Source organism: Caretta caretta, chromosome 3 (assembly GCF_965140235.1).
Source record: "Caretta caretta isolate rCarCar2 chromosome 3, rCarCar1.hap1, whole genome shotgun sequence".
Classification (NCBI taxonomy): Eukaryota; Metazoa; Chordata; order Testudines; family Cheloniidae; genus Caretta; species Caretta caretta.
Genome location: NC_134208.1, coordinates 155,789,904 through 155,817,164, shown reverse-complemented (window position 1 = coordinate 155,817,164; position 27,261 = coordinate 155,789,904). Strand labels below are relative to the sequence as shown.

Genomic DNA, 27,261 nt, shown 5'->3' with positions numbered 1-27,261 from the left:
CATTCTCCACACCTGTAAACCACCCAAAGCATTTCTAAGCAAGTGAAATTATGAGACATTGATGTATGGACTAAATCTGAAAGCTCTTTTGCATCAGTAAATTTTGCCCTTCAGTGCAGTAAAAGGTTAAGCGTTCTATTTTCACTATAACTTTTTGCATAAGAGGGGGGGAAATCTATGATAAATTTCATTTGTTACACATCACCCCATTCATGTCAAGATAAAAAAAGACTGACAAGTAGTATTCAACATTGGTAAGCACACGATTGCATCATCATAGAATGCATTAAGATTAATTAATTGCTCGTTTTAAAACTAATGCCTGTATTCACCACTTTTTTTTAAGTTAGGTTTGTATTTGCCCTTAAAGTATCGAGAGTATCAATACTGGTCTTTCCTTGTTTTGCTGAATGTTTTAGATGTGGAAGAGGAGTTGTCAGCCCTGGACTGGGCAGGGTATTCAGGTCTAACAGACAATTTACTCTGGCATTTTAGTTACAGATGTTAAGTCCATCCCCTACCCAGTCTAAAAATCACTTCCTCTCAGTCAGATTTCACTTGTATGGTATTGCCAGTGTACGATGATAGTTCTCCAGGAAAAACATTACCTCAATTTCTATTATAAAAGGAAATAGGAATTTTTAAAAATTCCTAAGCCAGACACACTCTGAAGACACTTGAATTCTCTTCTGAAGATCACCTTGAGGAAACATTTGCAATGCAAGTGAGCACACAATGTATACTATCCAACTCTAGACACTGGTATTCTAAAATACCTAAAGCATTTCCTAATTTTGCTTAGATTCTGAAAGTATTAATCTCACTACTTGATATTGTGATTTCCCCCCTTTTTGGGGGGGGTGGGAGGGGGAGGAGGAAATTTTGGAGACCAATGCCTGGACAGAAATTCAGCCTTTCCAAACGTGAACTGATACAGTCATCACTGATCAACTCAGAAAAGCATGGTATGGCTGTCCTGATGTTACAATACCGTAACATTATGAACCAAGTAATCAGCGCTCGCCTCAGAAAAGGCTAAGCCACTGTCCAAATAGCAGCTGATCCAGTCTGCCCCAAGGACCGAAAGATAAGTATTAACAAAATAAATTGCTAAGTAGCAACTGAAAAGTTTTATAATAACCAGACAGACTTCTAAAATCAATTAGACAACTTTTACTAAATGAAAAACTACATTTAAAATATGCATTTAAAACAAAATGGAATTAGAAAAAAGACTTAAATCCATTTTAAAGAACTTTTCCCACTGTGTCAGAAATCATTTTGCATTATATACTGTGCCGGTTCATAGAATGTAAGTTGCCAGAATCCTCAATTTAACATTTTCAAAGACAATATTAAAGTCAAGAGTTTTACATCTACTGTTGCACATTTAGAATGGTATAAATCTGAAGCTTTCCCCCCCAAAGAATCTTGGCAAATTTGCCATGTTCAATAAAAACTTTTATAATCATATGCAATAGTGTTACATCCTAACATCAAATCTGTGTCTTACAATTTTTACTCTACTAACAACTTTATAACTTCCCCTACACCTTGCCATTTGTCAGTATGAACCTTTTTAAGAAAGGAGAGAACAGGAAAAGAAATACTGCATAACTCTTGATCATGTACAGAAATTATTGCTACTATAGTACACTACAAAGCAAAAGTCTATACAATATATGAACTTTGATCATGAAAATCCAGGATATACTCTTTAGTGACATAAGCCTTACAATCATGTAGAACATTCACATGGCAATATTAGACAGTTCGACCATCACTAGTCAGTTGATCAGTGAACAGTAGGTTAACATCCATTTAAATACACCCTCTTACGAAAAAAAACTTCAGCTTTCCAAGGCTTATCAAATAAGGATCTTCATGTTTTGTGGAGCTACGCAAGATGCATTTTGATGCAAATAGTATGTTACTGGGAAGCTAAGCATGCCAAAGGTGTTTTGTGCTAATAAGACCTAAAGCCAAGGTACCACATAATCACGTTACCAACTAATAGGCAATACCGTTTTAGTTCTAAGTGAAGTGCCACTGCACAGTGTAATGTCAATAATTTAAAACAGTGTAGTGCGCAAATCCATTCTGTGGCAATTTAAGTTAAAAACCAAGACAGTTTTCTGTCCCTCAAACAATGCTGACCGTCAGGGTGGGCAGTCAGGGCGCTTTATTAGGTCACTAGTTTAGACAGTTTGCCTTTTTTATTCACAACCATCCTATCACCTTTTTGTTACAATGGGGCACACATTTAAATAGCAAGATTAGAAAGAATGGGGAAAAAAGAAAAAAAATCAGTGGCTGTCCTAAAAAGCCCCTTCCGTATTTTGTTAAAAATAAAAAAAAAGCCAGGGAACATGACTAGATACCATACTTGCATCATTCTAGCTACAAAATAACCAAAGTAAAAGCAATCAAGCAACTATAAGACCACATTACACAAACAGAACATCATGCTCTCATCTGGTCTAACTATTACATCAAGTTTTAACTGGGATGTTGGTCAACTTTAAAAACCGTGATAAGTGAATATGTAATTCAATAGATATTTTTGAAATCTGGATTTTACTCTACGTTGGATATTAGAACTTGGAGCTATACTTGTTACAATACAGTGTTGCACATCTTTCTACTAGAAAAAATTAGTAAAGATCCTTTACCCGTCTCTTTAAGTTAAACGTGTGACATCATAAAGGGTGTCAAATGGCTGGATGGTTTTACAGTGCACACTTATTATATACTGTAATATGGAGTTTTGTCCTTGATAGATCTGATGGTGTTTTGACATTGTTCCTTTCTTCACCTCTTCTTCGGTGGATTAGCTGTACGAGGTGGAGTGACTGGACGTCCAGAATTCAATCCACCATACTGGTACTTGGCTTTCTTTTCAGATGGTTTCAATATCTTTGAAAAAACAAGGAAACATTTTTAGTAAGTCCATGACAATTGAGATATGTTTCATATATTATGAATCAATGTGACAATTCAAATTTGACTGTAGTTTGGTTACTTTTGATGAGCAAAAAATATAAACCTCACCACCCTGTTTATTTCCTTATCCCACTCATGTCTCCACATATTACTCTTTAGACTGACTTAATTTCCAACCGCTTTTGTGTCCATTCTAGCTGGGTAAAAAACAGGATCTGCTAGTATGTGACTCATCTGAAGCACAAAGAAAACACTAGTTGAGTAGAGGAGTCACAGTACAGGATCCCATCATCTTTGAATAAGGATTTGTTCTGCTGCCCACAATTGGACTCAGAAGGAAGATTAAATCCAGTTCTAAATGTGCACTGAGAATGCAGACAAGAATCTAGCATATGGCAGCTATGGAATACGGCAAGTTTATTTACAGGAATTCCAGGCCTCTTGAAGAGCTCCCTGTGGCAAAGTTGGTTTGATGCCAGCCTGCTGTGTAGTACTATCTTCCGCAGCTTATTTTCCCTTAGTGGTGCATGTTCAGTGCCAATTTATAGTTTCTATAAACCTATCTACTAAAAAAAGAACACTGACTAAACTTTAATCTAGCAGCATAGTATACCTGAAAGGAACACATCAAAGTTTCATCAACACTCATCATGCCTCCAGCATTATCAAACTCTCCACAGTAATTTGGAGCTGAAAATAGGGTGACCAACTGTCGTTTCGCAAAGAATTCATATCCATCTTCAACCACCTGTCAACGGGAGGGGGGGAAAAATTTTAAGTCAATACAGCTATTTACTGAGACGATAAACCCTGTAGGAATTAGATTCATACTACCACCTAAACTCGAGTTCTTAGGCAGGCACCAATTGCTTATCTTATGGTGGTGAAAAGTAGGCAGTGAAAGGAACAACGTTTAATGATTGAGAGGTGACTACACGGAACACTGGGCTGTGGTGCCAAATCAGAAAAAAATTTAATATCTGAAATGAAATAGCTTAAAAACAACTATTGCTAACATGCGGATACATTTGATTAAGATTTTCAAACTTGAAGTTTGGTGACGATGCTTTCAATTGATAAATATTTGGAAACCTTATGCTGAGTACAAAAGTAGTTTTATAATTCAAAAGTTTAATATTTTTAAAAGGTACCACATTACTACTGCATCTCATTCTCTTACTATACTCCGGTGCCATTCATACAAACTCCTGTAACATGTTACAATTCCCATTTTCTAAAGAGAGGTTTCATGAAAATGATTCTACTGTACTTAGAAGAATTAGCATCTGCCAGAGATATCGATGATTCTCTTTACTAAAGAGAAAGCAGTAATTCAGCTCAAACTATAGTGCAAGAATGACCAGTTCCCAGGTAAGGCAGATCTCCATGCTGCATCCCACCACCACCACATACATACCATGGGGCAATGGAAGACAACGTAATACACGCCTAAAATAAAAGAGCTTCCATGGGCAGCTAATCCTCATTGTCTGGGTAACAGTTACATTAACACCTTTCATAATGACAGGTTTCAGAGTAGCAGCCGTGTTAGTCTGTATCCACAAAAAGAAAAGGAGTGCTTGTGGCACCTTACAGACTAACAAATTTGAGCATAAGCTTTCGTGAGCTACAGCTCACTTCATCGGATGCATTCAGTGGAAAATACAGTGGGGAGATTTTATATACACAGAGAACATGAAAGGTATTACCATTACTATTGTTACAGTGTGTATGGTAACACCCATTGTTTCATGTTCTCTGTGTATATAAAATCTTCCCACTGTATTTCCCACTGAATGCATCCGATGAAGTGAGCTGTAGCTCATGAAAGTTTATGCTCAAATAAATTTGTTAGTCTCTAAGGTGCCACAAGTACTCTTTCTTATTAACATCATTGTTTGTCTAAAATCTATAAAAATAGTCCAGACATAAAACTGTGAAGTTATTTTGCAACAATAATGCCTAGAAGGATGTTGTTAAGGAGATATGGTAGGTGAGGTAATATCTTTTATTGGACCAAGTTCTGTTTGGGGGGGGGGGGGGGGGAGACTTTTGAACACCACAGAGCTCTTCTTCACATCTGGGAAAGGTACTCCCAGCATCACAGCAAAATGTAAGGTGGAACAGATAGTTTAGCATAAGTAGTTAGCACATACTCCAAAAGAGCCATTCAAGGTAGAGTGACCCATTAACACCTCTGCAGTCATAGGACAAAAAAAGGGGGTTAGTGGGTTACAGATTGTTATAAGCAGCCATAAATCCAGGGTCTGTTCAGTCCATGGGTTTTTAGTGTATAGAAGAATAATAAATTCAAGCTACTACACTTGAATTTCAAAAATGTTGTGTAGGTTTCCTTTGAGGATGAGGACTGATAGGTCAGATATAGAGTGACTCCTTTGTGATAAGTGTTCACCCACAGGTGATGATATTATTTGTCTTATTTTTCCTATGACAGTTTATTCGAGAGCCCAGAGATAGTCTGGTTTCACCCACAGAGTTATTGGGGCATTTAGTGCACTGGATGAGATATACCATATGTTGCGATAGGCATGTGTAGGATCCATGGATCATGAAAGAGGTGTTGGGGGCGAGGGGGGTGTTGATCATTGCAGCAGTGGAGATATATCTGCAAGATTTTGCATCTCTTCTGGCAGGGTCTGGTGCAGCTTTGAGTTAGTGTTTCCTGGTCTGTGTGGAGCTTGCTTTTGATGAAGAGCTTGGGGGATGGTTTGAAGAGAAGTGGGGGTTCCTGAAAGATCTTTCAGGATGGGGTCCCCCTTCAAGTATGGGTTGTAGTCTGATGAGACCCTCTATGGGCGTGGCGAGCTAGGTGATAACTACGGGAGTGTGGTCAGAAGGGGGTTTATTTCTGTATCGAAGCAGTACTTGAGGTTATTCTTAGAGTACTTGGGTTGCCTGTTCCATGATGCAATCTACTTCTCTGGTGGAGTGTCCGTCTTTGGTGAAGGCGGTTTTAAATGTGTTAAGGTGTATATCCTAGACTTTTCCCTTGGAGCATATACTGTGGTATCTGAATGTCTCGCTGTATTTAACAGATTTCTTGGTATGTTTGCGGTGGTTACTGGATCTATGAAGGTAGGTGTAGTGATCTGTAGGGCTGAAGTGGATGCTACTGTGGGAGTGTTCCAGATATAGAGTTTAATGGACGGGTGGTGGTTGTTGAAGTTGTGGTGGAACTATGAGGGAGTTTAAGCGGTCTGTCCAGAGGATGGAAATCTCACTGATGTATCTCAGGTATCATTTGTTTTGTGGTGCATTTGTCCAAAAATTCTGCTTCAAGGTGGCCCATAAAGAGGTTGGCATATTGGGAAGCCATCCTAGGACCCCTGGCTGTTCCCATGGTTTGGACAAAGTTTGTTGAACATAAAATCGTTATGGGTGAGGATGAAATGGATGAGTTTGGTGACGTGTTTGGGGTGGGCATCTGAGGGTCGTCCATTGTCTTGTAAATATTTGAGGCAGGAAGCCATACCATCATTGTAAGAGATTCTGTGTACCGAGAAGTGATATCCATCATGGTGCGGATGGTGTTCTGAGGGAGGCTTTTAATATTGCAGCGTCCTGGAGGAAGGTGGCCCTTTGTGTGGGGAATGTTTTGAGGATAGTTTCTATGGGTCCCAGTATTTCTTCATATCTAGCCATGGGATGTTTACTGATGGCTCTGCCTGGGTTCCCTTGTTTGTGTATCTTGGGAAGCATGTAGAAGGTCCCTGGGATGGGTTCATGGGGGGTGAATTTGTAGTTTCTCTTGGAATTGTTTGGGGAAGGATTTGAGGATATGCTTATGTTTCTGGATAAACTGTGGAGTGGGATCTTCGAGTTCTTTATAATAAGTGGTATCAGAAAGTTGTCAGTGAGCCTAATTAACACAATCATGGTTGAGGACTACAAAGGCACCTCTTTGTCTGATGGTTTGATCACTAACTGGAAAACTACTCAACATTTTCAGACGACAAGCCTGGGAGCTTAAATTCATTACTCTGCTAGACACTAAAAATCATGGGCTGAACAGAGTCACTGGATTTATGGATCATTACAACAGTTTAATACACCTTTTTGTCCTATGACTGCATGTGTTAACTGACTACTTTACTTTGAATGGTCCCTTCCAGCATGTGCCAGCTACTTATACTAAACTATCTGTTCTACCTTGCATCTTGCTGTTATGCTGGGAGTATCCTTCCCAGACCTAAAGAGCTCTGTGTGGCTCAAAAGCTTCTCTCTCTTACCAACAGAAGTTAGTCTAATAAAAGATACTACCTTATCCATCTTGCGTCTAACATCCTAGGATCAACAAAGCTATAACTACACTGCAGGTTTTTTAAGAGACTGCCTTAATAACCGATACATTGGCAGCAGTGTCATCTGAAGGTACAGATCTTAAAACACCTACTGTCCATCACAATTATTGCTGCAGGAGAAAAGATCTGTGACTTGCATCAGTGGGGACACATCCATGAGTGTCCAATCAAAGTGCCTGTGCAAAATGTTGTTAGTGCAAGACATACAGTAAAAACTTGCATCCTTTTATTTTCCAGAAGTAGAAAAAGTTAATTAAAAAAACCAGTACAAGTAGTGAAACCTAAACTCCAAGATGGGAACCACTCTCGAGAGGTTAATTCTTAGTCTACGAAGCTTAATGAAATGTTTCTATTCAAAAGGAATATAACATTAAAGTCATCTGCATACTTAAGCATTACATTAGGCAGTTTCAGAATCTTTAACAAATCACACAAATAGATTCTTCCATGGGAAAATTTATCTATGTACTGGAACCAGAATAAAGTTAGCAACTCTGGAATGCGGATTTCAACACATTACATTTGTTTATATTTCCACAATTTAAAGGGGCTTACATCTCTGAAAATGTAGGTGTTAAGTTGGAGACCCAAAAACGTAGACCACCCAAATCAGTGTCACTTAAATTTTGGCTTAAGCTGTATTGCTCAGTGCCTCCGATTCCATGTCCTGTTTTTAAGCCACTAGTCTACACCATTCTTGAAGCCTAGGCACCTAAACTGTTCTTGTAAAATATTCACATGTTCCACTGAACAAGAGAGTCACAGCAATTACATAATGTGGGGGTGCGGAGTAGGCATGACTTCATGGTTGTTGAAACTGAAATAAGTATTTACAAAATATTGGTGACAGGAATTAGATATTGTTTTTGAGGAACACCCCTGTATTTGATGCTTCTAGAAGTACCAAGACAACTACATCTGGTCAAACTGTAAATGCTAGATTGGGAAATGGATTCTGCAGATTAAGGTACCTGCAAGTGATATTCTAAATATAAATGAAGATAATTCTTTCAATCCCTAATACCTCAAAGTAAGACTAGAAGTGGAGATTTAAATTAGCAAAGATAGTAGAGTTTGTACCTGATGAGCTCGACAGATCAAATCCAGATCATGACGGTTGAGAAATTTACTGACCACATCAGCACCAAAAGTGAACGAGACCCCACGATCATTTTCGCCCCATCCTTGCACATCTTTGTCTGGATCCGACCACAGCAAGTCACACAGCAAGCCTTTGAAAGACAGTAATCTTAGAAAGTGTCCTAATATTCCCTTTTAAAAAAAACCCTATAATTGTGGGGATCAATAGTCAGTGATTACTTATGCAAATATGATGAAAAGCTCTCCTCAAAACAGGGTGGATAAAAAAATATTTTGAGGGAGAGGGAAAAAAGGATTGTAGTAAGTCTCTTTCTAAAAATAAACCTGTTTAAAGTGAAATCTGAATTTAACACAAAATATGTTAAGGCCTAAACTTATTCTGATCTCTATCCACATTTACATTAAAAAAGTTCGCTGCATCTATGAGCCCCTATCGAAAACTTTGAGTTAAAGGCGGCTTTTTTATATAAAGAAATTCAGGGTAAAAAATTTACTTTTGAGGTCAAGCTTAATTACTACAGCACAAGGAGGTCAGCCTAAGTAACTTAGGAAACTCTTTTTCAAGAGAGATATAGGCAAGTGGGAACTTAAGTTCCAGTCAGTTTCACTTAGGCATATTTAAAAATTTATCCAGTTTGAGCTGAAATAATCAGCTTGATTCACTGACTACAGTTAATCTGTTTAATAAATCATTTAGTTGTAGATATGAAACATGTTTTGATAAGAGACGCGAACGTATGCTATTGTGTTTAATTAAACAGCAGCTTGACACAAATCATGAGCAAAAACTATATACAGTAAAGAAATATAACATTTTCTAACATACTAAAAATGTACAATTAAGAATCTGAAAACACTATGCTATAATCGCTTAAATAAATGTATGTATTTATAGTGTACCCTCCTACACATCAAAAAGATGTAACCAAATCTAGAATAAAGGCTCTATTTAGTTGTAAACAAACATGTTTTAATGGTTATATCAATGAGACTGCATCACGGGTTTCTGCTTGGTGATTTAAATGGCTGATTTGAGTTTGTTTATTTATTTAAATAATTAAATCAGCCAACCAACCTTGCCTCAACAGATCCACAATTGCTATCACCCAAACCAGCAAGATTGTAGAACTGGGGCCAGGCCGTGACCTTTTGCAGCTAAAGGCCTGTGGGATCTGGTAAGCTGTAGTATCATAGAATAGGATTAGTAAGAAGCTTATGGAGGTTTTTGGGTGGAACATGATTGAAAAACATTTAGATGAACTACATAGTAAGATCTAGCACATTTACTGTGATTATCTGAGCAGTTCTTGAGTACTGCTATACATCCATAATTGCAGAGCAGCAACCAACTCTGATTGGGGTCCACAGATCAATGTTCAGTCTCTGAACTAGAGTCTCAGATGGCTCTCCACAATACTGTAGTACAGCAGTCATGCTGGCAAGTACGTTCTTTGATATGAAGTGTCAAAAAGATTTCATCTTTGTGAATCATTGACTCAAAACCTCTAAAAATCAAGAAATGTATCTAATTACGCTGTATAGTATCTAGTCAAGACCACCACTTTAGTACTCCTAGTTACAAATTGCTGCAGTCAAATGGGTTACATCCAGGCCCCAATTAGTTTTTCAGAGAGTTCCACAACAGCCATGACATTTGACTTTAGATGTATAATTTCAATTTACATGTTTAACTTCTTAAACCTTCTCCATTTATAGTCAGGCTTCAAGTGTAGTTACAGTAAAACTACATAGTAGGATTAAGTGAATCAGGTATTCTAGGTAGGTACTCAATTACAAATATGAAAATGCGCTAGTCTTCTGTTATAGAAAAACACACTATTAAGTAAAATAAATCTAGCTATTGACAGTATTAAAATGATCAGTTACTGCTCACTGTCTTATCTAGATTGAAGCAAGTGATGCTACTGTACACTTTAAAGCTGAAATTTTGCCATATGAGCTTATTTGTGTGGATGTTACTTCATAAATCTACTAATCAAATACCAAAAAACATTGTATTTATAAAGAAAACAGTTCACACTTCTTCCTTTTGTTCTGCATTCAGCACTCCAGTTTGGTGCCCATAATAGTTATTCACTCTGCCAAAATAAAGTTACTTCATTTCTTCCCAGACAAAACCCTTTTCAGGTATGCAACTTTGCCATAAAATGTTATGAGGCAAAATTTTGGTATACTGATTCAGTCAATTTGTTCCCCCCCCCCCCCCCCCCAACACTAGTTTTGTGGTGTACTACTTTTCATAGAACCCATTTACCATTTTGAAATCTGAGGTTGTCTACACTAGAGCTGGAAAATGTCAATTCTTATTTGAGGAGCCATACAGGTCTCAGATAGGACTATATGCAGGGTGATTAGCCTCTCCCATCACTCATGCTACCACAGACACACTTCTATTTTTTTAGAGCACTAGCATCAATCAGATATCTCCTCAAGCTGTAATTTATACCTTCCGGCTCTTGTGTAGACACACAGTGTGTGTAAGCCATTCGCTTTTCATTCTGTACTTCTAAACAGTGGCTTTGTTTTAACAATTCTTGCCTGCTTGAAATGTAACTAAATAGACAAATCTGAAAGTCTAACATTTGTCATTTTAACTAGAGCTTTTAGGGTACATCTACACAGAAATTAAACATCTGTGGCTGGCCTGACTTGGGATCACAGGGCTGTAAAATTGCTGTATAGATTTTCAGACTCAGGCTGGAGCCCAAGCTCTGGGACTCTGTGAGGGGGGAGGGTTCCAGAGCCAGGTTCCAGACCAAGCCCGAACATCTACAAAACAATTTTTAGTCCTCAGCCCAAGCCCAAGTCAGCTGACCCAGGCCAAAGCAGCCATGCCATGGGTCTTTTATTCCAGTGTAGATGTACCCTTAGATAGATAACAGCTGTATGAAGAAAACACAACAAAACTGTTTTACAGTACAAACGAACCAGAAAAAGGAGGAGGAGTCTGAAAGAGTTTCTGGTAAGTGTTTAATAATCTTCCATGAAGGTGTCTTCAATTTCTTTTCACAGTCACTGTGCTCTGTCCTAACTTGTCCCATCCCCACCAAATAAAGTACAGACATTAAAGTTTACTTGTCTATTTTGACAGGTCATCCAAAACACCAGGTACAGCTAGAGACTGCATGGAAACATCTAGTCCACCTGAAATACTAAAATGTACTGCCTGCATTCAGCAATTTGTATCTACCAGGAAAGCTTGCTTTTTGGTTAGTACTCTATTTCAAAATATTAAAGAACCTGCAAGAGATAGAGACCCTCAATTCTAGGTTTGGACGTACCTTGAGAGGGGGTAGAAGGTGGCATCACTGCCCTCCCTGATGGTTCTCTCTACCAAGATTTCTATAGGAACATGCTGACAGAAAGTACTCTGGAGCTCTCACTTTTTGGGCTGCACTTGTCCCCTGATGAAGGGGATCATATGACCTTTCCTTTATGACTCCACACAAGTGTCATGAATACGTTAGATGAATATGGCCCATGATATTTACAGTGCTATAACAAAACTCCACAACATATTTTGGTTTCATCTATACAATTAAGACTAAATCGTACTACCGCACTGTATGTTTAATGGTATGCTAACATGATCTCCCAACACCATGAAAACAGCATATAGACTGAATCTTAGTATACTCATTAATAAAATTAATGCATGTAATTCTGAAGACATTGGAATAGGAAAGCACAGTGGTAATTTTCCGATGACCATTCTGATTACCAAACACTCAATTCATAGTCAGACTACACCAGCCACTTCAGTTTTATCACATCAAGTGTATGAAGGTGAAAATACTATTTAAAATTACTGAAGACAGGAGTATAGAGGTAGGCCGCAGGGAAAAAAGACTTAACAGCCAGAGCCCCACAATATTGCCAACTTAAAGGTGTGCAACTTTATGTTAAAATTCAATTTCATAGGCTTTTGTGAAGAAAATTTAATGCTAGAAGGGACTATAATAATCTAGTCCAACCTCCTACCAACAGACTACAGAATCTTTCCCAATGATTCCTGCATCAAGCCCAATAATTTGTGACTGAACTAGATTGGAGAAACAGCCGGTCATGATTTAAAGAAGTTATTAGGAATCTACCACACTTTTCAGAGATATCTTGAAATAATTTTTTTTTTTTTTTTTTTTTTTGGAGGCAAGGGGGGAATTTAAGTAGATTTTCCCTGTTGATGCTTAGAAGACCAACCCTCCTTTTTCTCGCTCTCTACTCACATATTTTTTCTTCAACCTCCTCAGTTTCAGCTTTGATTTTACTGTTGCTGGTCAACACTGTCTTATAGCTTGGCAAGGGCAGCCCCAGCAACAGAACAGTGAAACTGAACAAGTGCTGTCAAATGCACCAAGTAAACTGAAAAGAAAAAAGTGTTTCTTTAATCTTCCACTTACAGTAGTTTTGGGGGTTGTTTGCAAAAGAGCAGGTACAAGATTTTCAGAAGAAAGTGTCCTTGTGAACTAGAATCAAATAATTCTGCAGGCAGTCTTAAGATGGATTGGCTCTAGCAATGACACCAGACACGTTGGTTAAAAACCCCTCCTTTTTTAAGCCTCTTTCTGATGGAAGCCAAGTACTGAAGTTTAAATTTCTTCTTTTCATGTTTTTTTAAAAATCCAGTTAAAGAATACAATGTAAGGAGACATTTTAGGTATGAATTAGTGTTGTAATTTACACTTGTGTTGTGAAAGTTCTTCACTACTTGCCTCATGCTGCATCTGGATGCAAATTACATAGGTATTAACTTGCACCCTAATATATTTTGCTTATGGTGATGGACAGGACACTACCCACTCCTAAATCGACACAATAAAATTAATACATACTGACATTTGAAGTCAGCTGTGAAAAAGGAGCTTTATAATAAAATCTTGGACTTAAAGGAGATGGTGTACTGATAGAAAAAGATAACCCTCTCATAAGACCTCCCTTAACACGCAAATTGACTTCAAACCAACTACTCAAAGCAAGATCATACATTACTAGACACCACCTATGCAGGGTTAAGGATCTTCTTTGATACTAGGGAACAAAATACTAATTCCATCTCCTACAGTTCTGGGGAAGGGGGTAGTTTTCAATAAAAATGATACAGAAGTGGCTATTGTAGTGGTAAAAAGGACAGATCAATTTGCTCCCCCCATAAAATGTATTTATGCAATATTAATAGGATAGTGGAAAAGTGAACTTTAGGGCTACAACATTAATACAAACAAGCTCAACATCTGGCAGCAGAAAAGTAGCAGTAGAGGTTATAAAAAACTGACAAGCCTGCACAGCATGGAGATAACTACTAACCCGAGATTAATTTAAACTCTGATGCTATGATGAGAAGCAGAGGCCTGAGAAACCAAGAGAACTCTAGAAATGTGGGTTATTTTCAAAAGATTTTGAATAATTGTAAATGTTTGGGCCCTATTTAACCAAGGTTAGGGAGAGAGAACCTGTATTTTCAGTTTAGTTTCTCATTTCACTTTCATATTCTATTGATTTTCTAGAAAGCCTTGTTTTATTTATTTGGGATAATTCACTACAGTCCAGTCTCTTAAACAAGGAATACAAACTTCGTAATTCTGCCAAGCAGCAGTCAAAGGGTGCAAAACACCCAGGTGCTCTGTCAAAACAAGTACTCAGTTAACAAAAAGCACAATTCACAGTATGCACCAGGAAAGCCTTGGGATCTTAGGTAGGAACAGGAATAGGGTACTGAAGATTACAATTAAAGCACAATTAGACTGTTTCAGGACTCTGAACTGCATAAATAGAAATTGGTTCTGATATTCTAATGCCACTGGTAAGTTTGCTTTGGCATCACAACAAGATACATATAAAGATACAATAAATTGTGTATGGCTTACCTGTGTCAGGAACATCTGTGGGTCTCATAATTCTCCGAATCTGCTCCATTGACTGGAGATCTGGTGACAGTCCTGTAAATATATAAAATAGATAAACTAAGCTTCCTGTATTTTTACTTTTAAAAGGGTACCAGGAAATGCGTAACTGGAGGCTCAAGGTGATAGAGCATGCATCATTTTCACTGTAATATAAAGTGAAAAAATCAGGAGGTTTCTAGACACCACTTAAAAGACAACTGGTTTGTGCATTAGGACTGTAACAGCACTTAATGGGCTGACTACAGTAGAACCTCAGAGTTACAAACACCCCAGGAACGGAGGTTGTTCGTAACTCTGAAATGTTTGTAAGTCTGAACAAACCGTTAGTTGTTGTTCTAAAAGTTTAGAACTGAACACTGACAGAGGTTTGAAACTTTATGCAGAAGAAAAATGCTGCTTTTAAGCCATCTTAATTTAAATGAAATAAGCACAGAAACATTTCCTTACCGTGTCTAATTTTTTTTAAACTCTTTATTTTAATAGTTTACATTTAACACAGTACTGTACTACGCAGTATTTTCTTTTTTCTGTCTCTGCTACCTGATTGCGTACTTGTGGTTCAAATGAGGTGTGTGGTTGACTGGTCAGTTTGTAACTCAGATGTTTGTAACTCTGAGGTTATGCTGTAGTACTTATTTATTTGTATGCCACCTTCTCATTCAAGGAATTTTGAACTGCAAAATAAGTCCGTCTCATACCCATTACACAAACAGGTAAACTTAGGCAGGTGAACTTTATTTCATCTGCATAAGGCACAAGTAACTGGTGAAGCAAAGTTCATTGAGAAAACTAACTTAAACAGCATACTCCATGCTATAGTCAGGATGCAAAGCTGCAGCACACCACTTGTGCAGAATATGAAGGCTAGTCTCCACTAGAAACACTACAGCAGCATTGCTGTAGTGTGTCTGGTGAAGATGCTCTACGCCAACAGGCGAGAGCTCTCCCATAATAAAACCACTTCTGAGAGAGGCAATAACTGTCCATACCAGCGCTTAGGTCAGCGTAATTTACAAATGTTTGAGGAAAAAACTTATCTAAAGATGGTTTTAATTAAGATATCTTTGAGCTATAATGTATCTCATCATGGAATAGGGATTATAAATTCTAATTCTATAGTATGAGACAATATATTCATGTAATGTTTAAGAAAAGTTTTGTAAATGAATTCTAATAGTTCATGGATTAGGAACCCAATCTTATGGGGTTCCACAGGCTTCTGTATAGATTATTTAGATTAATCTTTCTATCTACCCTGGGACTCAGTGCTCAGTCTAGAAGATCCCATCAGAGATGCTTAGTTTTGCAGTTCTCAAACTGTGGATTTGTGTCTCCAGAGATATTTTTGCTGTTAACAAGCATGTTGTTTATAAATAAAATAAATAAAGATGTGAGAAAAAACAGGCCTCAACCCTATTGTCCCTCTGCAAATTTGTGTACAGAGAGTCAATCCCTTACCTCTCTAAAAGCCCAAAGTTTCAAAAATGTCAGTGAATAGAAGATTGTTGGGGGCAGAATAGATCTGAACAAGAAGTCTAGAGATAAATGTGAGAAGGGAGGCACAGGCAGTAGAAACAAAAGTGAAACTGTCTGAGCAGCATATTCCAGAAGTCTTGAGGTCTTTGAGTGTAGCCTTCATTGATTTGAAATCTACCATATCATTCTCACTAGAAGGGAAAACCTATAATGGCAGTAGGTCATAAGAGACCCAGTTTGGGAATAAGAACCATTCAAGAAATATATGTTTGCTGATGTTTTAAAGAAAGTCACACCAGTGAACTGGTAGAAATCACTTAAGCACTTGGATTCAGACACCGCTGAAGAGATTATCTCACTTTGAACAGCAGTAGCTTCTTCTGCCAGTGTAGAAAGAATATTTTCTTCCTTTGGACTAATTCATTCCAAATTGAGAAATTATTTGGGACCTGAAAAAGCAGGAAAGCTTGTTTTTCTTTTCCAGATTATGAACGAACAGAAAAATGAAGGTGAAGACGACTGAGTTAGCTGCAGAAGTCAATATTTTAAGTTTCTCATGTTGACCTGGTTGACAGTTTTTTTTTTTCGTTTTTTTAACCCAAAAATTAAATCATTTTAGTTAACAAAAACAAACCCGATTTTAAAAAATTTGAATGTTTAACTAAATTCAAAAATTCATATGCTTGTTTTGTTAAAATATTATGTGTTTGTTGTTGAAGAAAAAAATCCAGAATACATAATGTTGTTGTTTTAGTTAAATAAAACAATTTAAATGTCTGGTGATATTCTCCTCCCTAATACAGCATGGCAAGAAAATCCTCCAAATATTAATGATTAACCTGTTGAATTGGAAATAGTTCACCTCCCAATGTCTTCATAAATATCTGCTTCAATCACCTTTGGTAAATGAAATAACCAATCATTTGTTTTCTGATATAGCTGTAAAACCAATCTGAAAAGTTTTCAAAATAAATCACTTAAAACATGTATAGTGTACCTTCTAAAAATGAAACCTACATCTATCTCTGAGTTGTGAAGAATATGTATTACGGTTATAACAACCAACAAGAATGCACTTTTATGTAGAAATCCATGATTAAATCAAATCTTCCTGAATAGTGATTTAACTCAATTTGATTTAAATCAATCCACCCTACTTACACCACTCAGGGGGTTCCTTATTCACACACCTGAGTAACACAACTTATACGGACATAAGTGGTAGTGTGTACAAGCCCTTAGGGTCACTACAGCCACAGTTTGTGATTCCCACTGTCCCTCTCCACACTAGCCTAAGCAGTGCAGACATGGAAGCATTCTCCTTGACATGCAGGGATTTAGAAGAGTACCTACAAGGCTGCTTTACTTTAACACAGCCCCACAGCAAGGCTTAAGATGGATGAAAGGGCCTTGAAAAACCCTCAAAGGATTGTTTCATCTACAGAAGTTAAGTGATTTGTCCAAAACCACATAAATCAGTCACAAAGCTGAGAACAGAACCTAGGAGCTGTAACAGAATAAAACTCCTTTCCCTTACATAGGCTTAACATTAAAAGAAAGTCTATTTTGCTCAGTCCAATGTTCTAAAGAGTTCACATGGCAGGAAGAATCTTTCACTATAAAAGTCACTTAAATTTTGACTTCACATGAAATTTCAGAGTTGACAGATGGTGGCAGCTGTATTATTCAAGAACACCCCTTTATGTCAGTAAGAGCCTTCTATTATGAATACTAATTTTCAATCTATTTTAAGACTGATTATTTTTGTTCAATATTCCAAGCATTTAATAAGACAGTTTTATCTTTTGTTATTTAAGAAAAACTGGTTCTTTGGCTTAATATAAAGAAAGAGGTATATGTAAACTGGTGCAAATTACACCTTCGAAATTGGGTCCAAACAAGTTTAAATTTCTGTTAGCTACACATCAAGAAGGAAGTAGTAATGTAAAAGTAGGCCCTAGTCAGCTTTAATTGACATCCTCCTGTCAGTTACTTATCCTTCCACAATCCTCTTTTGACCTACTGACATGCAAGTTACAATTTAAAATCTCTTCTGGATTTGTCTCGTAAATCTTATCCAGCAAAATCATTGTGCGATATGGTACAAGGCAGGGTCACGTGCAGAGGTTAGTCAATGTGGACTCCTAGGAAAAAAAGAGATTCAAAGCATCCAAAGCTACTCAAAACACCATCAACAAATACAAATTGCCTTTAAAACGAAGTGTGCTACCTGGATCAGCAGAGTGTTGTAAGTCCAGTGGATGCAGGGTTGAAGATTGTGCAAGATAGCAGCGTATAGCAGCACAAGGATTTTTTTAAATGCTGAAATACAATTTGAACATCTGCAAATAAAGATCACTTTTGCAAGAAGCTGAGATTGCCTCTTATCCCACCTCCTCCTATTCTGAGCAATAGAGTGGTCAAGGGTTAAGATCCATAGACTATCTGGATTTAATACAAATTAGAAAAGCTACTGTCAAACTGCCCCACTACAATGATAACTTGTAAACTTCAATACCTTGTGCATTAAGAGTTTACCATCTTTATCCAACAGTGTAGTTTCCAGACTGCAACCTGTGACATGGCAACAGTTACAAGCCTGGTCCTCTGATGCAGCCATTTGCTGGTAACAAGATACAGACAAGTGTTTTTATAAATTTAAATGCACTAAAAGGATTATACAGGTGCATGTTCAGTCTAAGCCAAAGCAAGATCAAAACATGGAACTTAAGGGGCCTGATTGTCCTCATCAAATCCAAGCACTGGTGAATCAAAAAGGGAAGAACATTATAAATAGTAAGAAGAGCACTGAGAAAGCCCTGCTGGCTGTCTCAGATTTTTACTCAAGAAAAAAGTGCATCCCATATAGAATCATACGATAAAGAGGGCACAAGGGGTACTCTGCAAATTAGGAATTTAACCCATGGCTCTCCACAGGTATTCTCAAGTCATCTTTTACCATTTCCATATTGATGCTTCCCCTCACAGGAAGCCCCAACGCTATGCTGAGCAGTATCACACCAATCACAGAATTCCCACCATTGAAACACCACTTCTATGCTTTTTGTTGCACATGAAGATCTTGCTTCCTCCCTCAAGAGATGAAAATCTAATTCAGGCAGACAAACTATTCTGGCAGTAGACATGGTGACCATATGAAATTACCAGTGCAGAAGGTGAACAGCAGTTATCACTGGAAGGCCTCCTGAAAGAGTGGCTTTAAGGAAGACTCTGAAGCAGCAAAGCCCTTTCACTCATGAGGAGAAGAGTGAAGCAACGAGCAGCATGGAAGAGGACCCAAAGAAAAAAGAGTGAAAGGAGGAAACTGGGGATGGTTAAGAGCTAGGCTAAATTTAAGCAAAAAGACAGGGTAAAATGAAGAAGTGAGTACAGAGCTATGGAAGACCCTAAAAGCAAGGATGAGACACTTGAATTTCATGTGCAGTCAAAAAGCCAGTGAAGGGATTCAAAGAGGGGAACATCTGAGTCAGTGACAGAAGATAATTTCAGCAGCAACATATTGGAGAGACTGTAGCAGAGGAGATTTGGTTTATATAATCAGATGTGGGCGGGGCAAAGAGAAGAGGACTGCAGAAGTCTAAGCAGAAAAGGAACAAGGGTGTGAAATCAGGATTTCAGCATGCTGCCTAATTGGAGAAGTCTGAGGTGCCTTTTGTTTACTATGTCATGCGGTTTTGCAAAGTTTTTATTGTATATCCCAGAGGGCAAGGTTTTAAAAATAAACTATGCAAAAATACGCAATATAGTAAAAAAGGCACATACCATACTCCTATAAGCTGGCTCCGAGTTCCAGCAGGTTTGTGTTATTACCAGTACAGTACACACAGACTCAAACATCATGAGTAGGTGCTGACAATCCATAGCTTTGGGGACCTGAAAAGCAGTTTGGAGGGGATGGGGAGGAGAAGAGAGGGCAAGGTTTACCATTCAAATGTGCTAAGTGCCACCCTGAGCTGCTTGTTATTTTGAAGTATTCAGGACATTTTGCTAAGCTTTTCATATCTGCAAATCAGCTTTAATAGTGTAATACTTTTGCTTCTCTCTGGAAGCGTTACAAGTCTTAAAGGGGCCCCCTTAAGGGGCATTTGTTTTTAAAGTTATTGGATTAGTCAAGTTTCTTAGAATACCCTTTAAACAGTACACAGAATTTGGGGTCGTCTTACTTTTTAAAGAGAAAATAGATGTGTTTTTAAATCCGCAATTATGTTTATAAGGGAAGCATCTTTACACCTTATATTTGTTTTCCAGAAGTAAATCACCTTCCAGGATTCTCTCATGGGCCCCTGTTCCCAAGTACAATACATGCAGAACTTCAAGCTCTTAAGTTTTTTTTTTTTTTTTTTTTTTTAGTCTAAGGTCAACAGTAACAGGGTCTGCACAAGCCACATACCCCTACCACCACCTCACTGGTTACTGCCTATTACCTGAGTTTAACTGCTATCTGTGTCATGATTTGGGAAATATTTCTGCACATCTTATGAATTCTAGTTCACAGAGAAATTATGATATTTCTGTATCAATGCAATTTATAAAGTATTTCTATGGAGAGTAAATCTTGTCATCTGGAGTAGCTATCTCCCCTAAAGGGATTAGCAAAAACCTTCAATTATATGCTGTTTTAAGAAGCTTTTAAGTATCATACCTAAACTATTTGGAAGAGATTCCATACCTGTAAATCAAGGTTCTTTGACAATGCATTCAACAATCTGAACCAATGGTTTTCCTTCTGTTGTTCAAACTTGCTAGGCAGAGTCTTAAGCGACCAGCTTCCAAATTTATCACTCTGCCCAGATGCACTCCCTCTACAGCAGAGGTGGGCAAAGTACAGCCCATGGGCCACATCTGGCCTGCGGGACAGCCCTGCCTGGCCCTTGAGCCCCTGACTGGGGAGGCTAGCCCCTGGCCCCTCCCCTGCTGTTCCCCCCTCCCTCGCAGCCTCAGCTCACTGCGCCGCCAGCACTCTGGGTGGCGTGGCTGGCTCCATACAGACCGCACACCTGCAAGCTCCTGCCACTCTGAGCAGCATGGTATGGGGGTGGGGGTTGGATAAGGGGCAGGGGATCCCAATAGTCAGGGGACACTTGGTCAGGGGATGGGGAATAGGGGGGTTAGATAGAGGGTGGAGTCCTGGGGGGCCTGTCAGGGGGCAAGGGGTATGGATAGGGGTCAGGGCAGTCAGGGGACATAGGAGATGGATGGAGGTGGAGTCCGGGGGGGTGGGGGTGGGGTCCCTGGAAGGTGGCGGTCAGGGGACAAGGAGCAGTGGGGGTTGGATGGGTCAGGGGTTCTGAGGGGCAGTCAGGGGGTGGGGACCAGACTGTTTGGGAAGGCACAGCCTTCCCTACCTGGCCCTCCATATAGTTTTGCAACCCCGATGTGGCCCTCAGGCCAAAAAAGTTTGTCCACCCCTGCTCTACAGGTTTGCTTCTACTCTTTCATTTGGATTCACTGTTGGCATACACACTTATGAAAAATTAGACGATCCCAGAGAGTAGCTTTTTAAAAAGCTAGTAATTCTCAGGATCAAAATAAAATGCTGGGAGAACCTGAAGATTTCACTGAAAAAAAATCTGTATTATAGGTAGTGAAATCTGCTTCTACTCATTTAACAACCTGGACCAATGCCAAGTAGCAGTGTGCAAGGGCTCCCCAACTCGGGAGAGAGAGCCCAGTATTTCAGCATATAAAGCTGCTGAGTTGTCTTACCCTAGCAAGACTCAGCCACTCTACTACTAAAGCAATGGATGCTTCATGAGCTAAAAAAGGAAAAAGGGCTTTAATTGAAAGTTATGCAAGTCTTTAGCAGATTCCACTTTGGGCTGACAGAAGCTGAACACCTGCGGTTGATAAAGGAACACATACTCACACTCTACCTTGGAAGACATATGCCTATTCCGTGTGCGATAAGCACTGACATCTGTAAGAGAGTAACACCTTCTCTTTGCTAAGGCAAAAAACTTGTTTTCAGGCAAGCGGTACTGAACAGGTACTGTTCTACACCCAAACACTGAACCCACATACTAGAAACAAACCGCTCATTACATTTTATAAATCCTTCACCATTACCCATACAGATGCTCTCATATCCCACCTCATTGCTAACAATCAGCACCACGAGATGACCCCTGTGCACTGCTATGGACAACCTACACAACTTAGCACTGAAATTATGCATACTGGATCCCTCAAGGTACACATGCATCTCTTTCATTTGATCTTTTTCACATACGTGCGGGGGCGGGGAAAGAGGGGGAATTCAGATCTCATATCATAATCATCCCTCTACCAAGCTGTTCCAACTAATGCCCCCACCATTCCGCACAGCTATAGCGAACACTGAATGCAGCTGGAGTGCATGCAGGTAATTCCCAATGGCTACTGTGAGGTTGAGGGGGCCTTTATCCATCTAGCTAGGATGATCTGGAAATGAACTTTTGAGAACCTTTTAGGCCATAACTACAGAATTCTCTTCTTGTTTTTTGTTGAAAAGCTATGCACGCGGCCTTAACGGCAATCGGAGAAAGTATGCTTCTGGTGGCTTTTTATTGGGAGATCGACAGGAGAATGTGAAGATAAGAAGGGACTGAGCCAGATGAAGTGGAGAAAATTAATATATAGCTATTATGGACAGGACCCACTGCAGACTGAAGCACTTTCCTCTCGTTCCCTCTAACAAAGGAGCCTCTAGAGCAAGATGGGTACTGGCTCAGCAGCCCTTTGAGATCTGTGGATCCTATTAGCTTAAAAGTTAATATGGGGCATCTGGAATATTGAAACCTGAATGAAATCCTTCAGGGGACCTTCAAGAGGACACTCCATTCCTAGCAGACTTCAGTAAGGTGCTGTCAGGGGCTAGTCTCGGGGAAGCAACATCTTGAAATCAGCCAGGACTTTCAAGGTTTGGTCCACACTTTTTCTGAAGAGGTGATGCCCCTACCAGGATAGGGTCATAAGTCACGTTCCTCTGGCTAAGGCCATGGGTAACAGTCAGTGTTGCCTTGTCATTACCAGGACATGTATCCCAAGTTGGTTGGCAAGGAGAAAGAGGTCTAATTTAACTTTCTAGGCAGGCAAAAAATGAGCTTCCAAGAGTCTTATTAGACAACAGATAATCAGCAGTGAGGAACACACAGAAACACTAAGATTTATTAGAGCCAACTACAAGGCCATACATCTAGGAACAAGGATTTCACGTTATACCTACAGAATGGAGGACTGTATTCAGGAAGGCAGTGAATCTGAAGAAGATTATGGGGACACAAAAGACAGGCACAAGACCACATGATCTCCCAGTATGATGCTATGGCAAGGGCTAATGTGATCCTTGGATGTATTATCAGTACTGAGTAGAAACAGTGAGGTGATTTCACCTCCACATGTCACTGAGGAGACATCCTGGATTACTGTGTACAGTTCTGGTATCCACTTTAAAAAAAAAAAAAGATGTTTAACTGGATGGGGTACAGAGAAGCACCACAAAAAATTATTAGAAGACTGGGAAAATGGCCTTACAGTGAGCCTTAAGGCGCTCAAGTCTATTAAACTTATCAAAAAGATCAAGAGGTGACTTGTTTATGGTATTAAGTACCTTTATGGGGGAAAAAAACACCAGTTACTATTTTAAAGAATCCTTATTGAGGTTAAGGGACAAGCCATCCCAACGTATAGAAAGAATAGTAAATATGGTAGGCGACCAGCTTGGCTTAACAGTGAAATCCTTGCTGATCTTAAACACAAAAAAGAAGCTTACAAGAAGTGGAAGATTGGACAAATGACCAGGGAAGAGTATAAAAATATTGCTCGGGCATGCAGGAGTGAAATCAGGAAGGCCAAATCACACCTGGAGTTGCAGCTAGCAAGAGATATTAAGAGTAACAAGAAGGGTTTCTTCAGGTATGTTAGCAACAAGAAGAAAGTCAAGGAAAGTGTGGGCCCCTTACTGAATGGGGGAGGCAACCTAGTGACAGAGGATGTGGAAAAAGCAAATGTACTCAATGCTTTTTTTGCCTATGTCTTCACGAACAAGGTCAGCTCCCAGACTGCTACACTGGGCAGCACAGCATGGGGAGGAGGTGACCAGCCCTCTGTGGAGAAAGAAGTGGTTCAGGACTATTTAGAAAAGCTGGACGTGCACAAGTCCATGGGGCCAGATGCGTTGCATCCGAGAGTGCTAAAGGAGTTGGCGGATGTGGTTGCAGAGCCATTGGACATTTAAAACTCATGGCGATCGGGGGAAGTCCCGGACGACTGGAAAAAGGCTAATGTAGTGCCCATCTTTAAAAAAGGGAAGAAGGAGGATCCTGGGAACTACAGGCCAGTCAGCCTCACCTCAGTCCCTGGAAAAGTCATGGAGCAGGTCCTCAAGGAATCAATTCTGAAGCACTTAGAGGAGAGGAAAGTGATCAGGAACAGTCAGCATGGATTCACCAAGGGCAAGTCATGCTTGACTCATCTAATTGCCTTCTATGACGAGATAACTGGCTCTGTGGATGAAGGGAAAGCAGTGGACGTGTTGTTCCTTGACTTTAGCAAAGCTTTTGACACTGTTTCCCACAGTATTCTTGCCAGCAAGTTAAAGAAGTATGGGCTGGATGAATGGACTATAAGGTGGATAGAAAGCTGGTTAGATTGTTGGGCTCAACAGGTAGTGATCAATGGCTCCATGTCTAGTTGGCAACCGGTTTCAAGTGGAGCATGCCAAGGGTCGGTCCTGGGGCCAGTTTTGTTCAATATCTTCATAAATGATCTGGAGGATGGTGTTGATTGCACCCTCAGCAAGTTTGCAGATGACACTAAACTGGGAGGAGAGGTAGATACGCTGGAGGGTAGGGATAGGATACAGAGGGCCCTAGACAAATTGGAGGATTGGGCCAAAAGAAATTTGATGAGGTTCAACAAGGACAAGTGCAGAGTCCTGCACTTAGGACGGAAGAATCCAGTGCACCGCTATAGACTAGGGACCGAATGGCTCGGCAGCAGTTCTGTAGAAAAGGACATAGGGGTTACAGTGGACGAGAAGCTGGATATGAGTCAACAGTGTGCCCTTGTTGCTAAGACGACCAATGGCATTTTGGGATGTATAAGTAGGGGCATTGCCAGCAGATCGAGGGATGTGATCGTTCCCCTCTATTCAACACTGGTGAGGCCTCATCCGGAGTACCGTGTCCAGTTTTGGGCCCCACACTAGAAGGATGTGGAAAAATTGGAAAACGTCCAGCGGAGGGCAACAAAAATGATTAGGGGACTGGAACACGAGTTATGAGGAGAGGCTGAGGGAACTGGGATTGTTTAGTCTGCGGAAGAGAAGAATGAAGGGGGATTTGATAGCTGCATTCAACTGTTTAAACGGGGTTTCAAAGAGGATGGCTCTAGACTGTTCTCAGTGGTAGCTGATGACAGAACAAGGAGTAATGGTCTCAAGTTGCAGTGGGGGAGATTTAGGTTGGATATTAGGAAAAAAATTTTCACTAGGAGGGTGGAGAAACACTGGAATGCGGTACCTAGGGAGCTGGTGGAATCTCCTTCCTTAGAAGTTTTTAAGGTCAGGTTTGACAAAGCCCTGGCTGGGATGATTTAATTGGGGATCAGTCCTGCTTTGAGCAGGGGGCTGGACTAGATGACCTCCTGTGGTCCCTTCCAACCCTGATATTCTATGATTCTATACTACTGGGATCTTTGAGCTAACAGAAAAAGGCATAAGAGGAACCAATGTCTGGAAGCTGAAGTCAGACAAAATCAAGTTAAAAATTTTGTCTCGTTTCTAACAATGAGGGTGACTAGCCATTGAAACAAACCACCGAGTGGTGGAATCCCCATTTTTGAGTCTTTAAGCATCTTTTAGAAAGGAATACCTTAGTCAAACAAGTTATCAGGCTGTATACTGGGTCAAGTACTGTAGTCTGTCTTATAAACATAAGACAGATGATTTAATAGTCCCTTCTGGACTTATAGATGTCCTAATTCATGATATTTCCTCAAGATGGAGTCCAGATTCTGTCTTCCATATCCATGATAGGGGTAAGTTAAAAGGCTAATGGGACGGAAGACTCTCCACAGACTCTGTGACCACTTGGCCAATCTTTGAGAGGACCATCACTTTTCTGCAGTACCAGTGGGAGACTGAAATGTACAGCCTGGAGTTGTGGAGAACAGACAATTCTGGATTTCTCCAAGTATATCTTGGCCAACTTCTTGGAGAAGGGAAATGTTTGCAGGACTTGTCTATATGGGGGATTTGTCCCTATACTTAGTATAAACTCCAAGTGCAGAGACAAGTAGCATTATCTACCTCAGTTTCAAGTAGAAGCAAAACTGCAACTTATGAGTGCTGCTTGCCTGTCTACACCAGATATTTACTCTAGTGCAGTTACCCTGCTGGCTGAAATCTCCAATGGAGACAAAGCCACATCCTTTCAAACCCCTAGGAATCTTTGTCCTGACAATCCCCTTCAAGGGCAAATCATACTAAGGCATTGGACTCTACTAATTTGCTTATTAATCAGGTCATCAGAATTAAAAAAATCCACGTTCTTTTCCTTATCAAATGCCTTTGGCTTTCTCTTAGGGGCAGACCCTGGACCTTTCAGAGTTTTTGCCTTTTCAACCCTGATTTACATTTACTGTCTGGTTCTGGAAAGAATAATCACAGGACGAAGGAGGGGAGCAGCAGAGGGAAGGTAAAGCATATGGAGCTGATCCACTAAGGACAGTAGTTAGAGTGAACTCCCACAGAAAGCATTCCTTACTACCCTTTTGGCATATTTTTGAGTTAGGGCCCTGTCATAAATATAAAGGGAAGGGTAAATCCCTTTAAAATCCCTCCTGGCCAGAGGAAAAATCCTTTCACCTGTAAAGGGTTAAGAAGCTAAAAGTAACTTCACTGGCACCTGACCAAAATGACCAATGAGGAGACAAGATACTTACTTTCAAAAGCTGGGAGGAGGGAGAAAAACAAAGGGTCTGCATCTGTCTGTGATGCTTTTGCTGGGGACAGAACAGGAATGGAGTCTTAGAACTTAGTAAGTAATCTAGCTAGGTATGTGTTAGATTATGATTTCTTTAAATGGCTGAGAAAATAGCTGTGCTGAATAGAATGAATATTCCTGTCTGTGTGTCTTTTTTGTAACTTAAGGTTTTGCCTAGAGGGATTCTCTATGTTTTGAATCTAATTACCCTGTAAGATATTTACCATCCTGATTTTACAGAGGTGATTCTTTTTTACTTCTATTAAAAGTCTTCTTGTAAGGAAACTGAATGCTTTTTCATTGTTCTAAGATCCAAGGGTTTGGGTCTGTGGTCACCTATGCAAATTGGTGAGGATTTTTACCAAACCTTCCCCAGGAAGTGGGGTGCAAGGGTTGGGAGGATTTTGGGGGGAAAGATGTTTCCAAACAACGGTTTCTCAGGAACCCAGATAAAGTTTGGTGGTGGCAGTGGAAGTCCAAGGGCAAAGGGTAAAATAGTTTGTACCTTGG

General features: G+C 39.6%; 1 protein-coding gene across 2 annotated transcripts in view; it reads right to left on the bottom strand.

Annotated features, from left to right (window-relative positions):
• Positions 1 to 1,158: 1,158 nt before the first annotated feature.
• Positions 1,159 to 27,261, bottom strand: part of PPP1CB (protein phosphatase 1 catalytic subunit beta) — a 57,298-nt gene continuing 31,195 nt past the window's right edge. For both annotated transcript variants that reach the window (XM_048843425.2, XM_048843426.2), the window contains exons 5-8: positions 14,252 to 14,323; positions 8,346 to 8,497; positions 3,557 to 3,691; positions 1,159 to 2,916 (exon numbers count right to left, since the gene is read on the bottom strand). In XM_048843425.2, the coding sequence (XP_048699382.1) occupies positions 2,812 to 2,916; positions 3,557 to 3,691; positions 8,346 to 8,497; positions 14,252 to 14,323 (464 nt within the window). In that variant the 3' untranslated portion in view covers positions 1,159 to 2,811. The remainder of the gene's footprint in view (positions 2,917 to 3,556; positions 3,692 to 8,345; positions 8,498 to 14,251; positions 14,324 to 27,261) is intronic.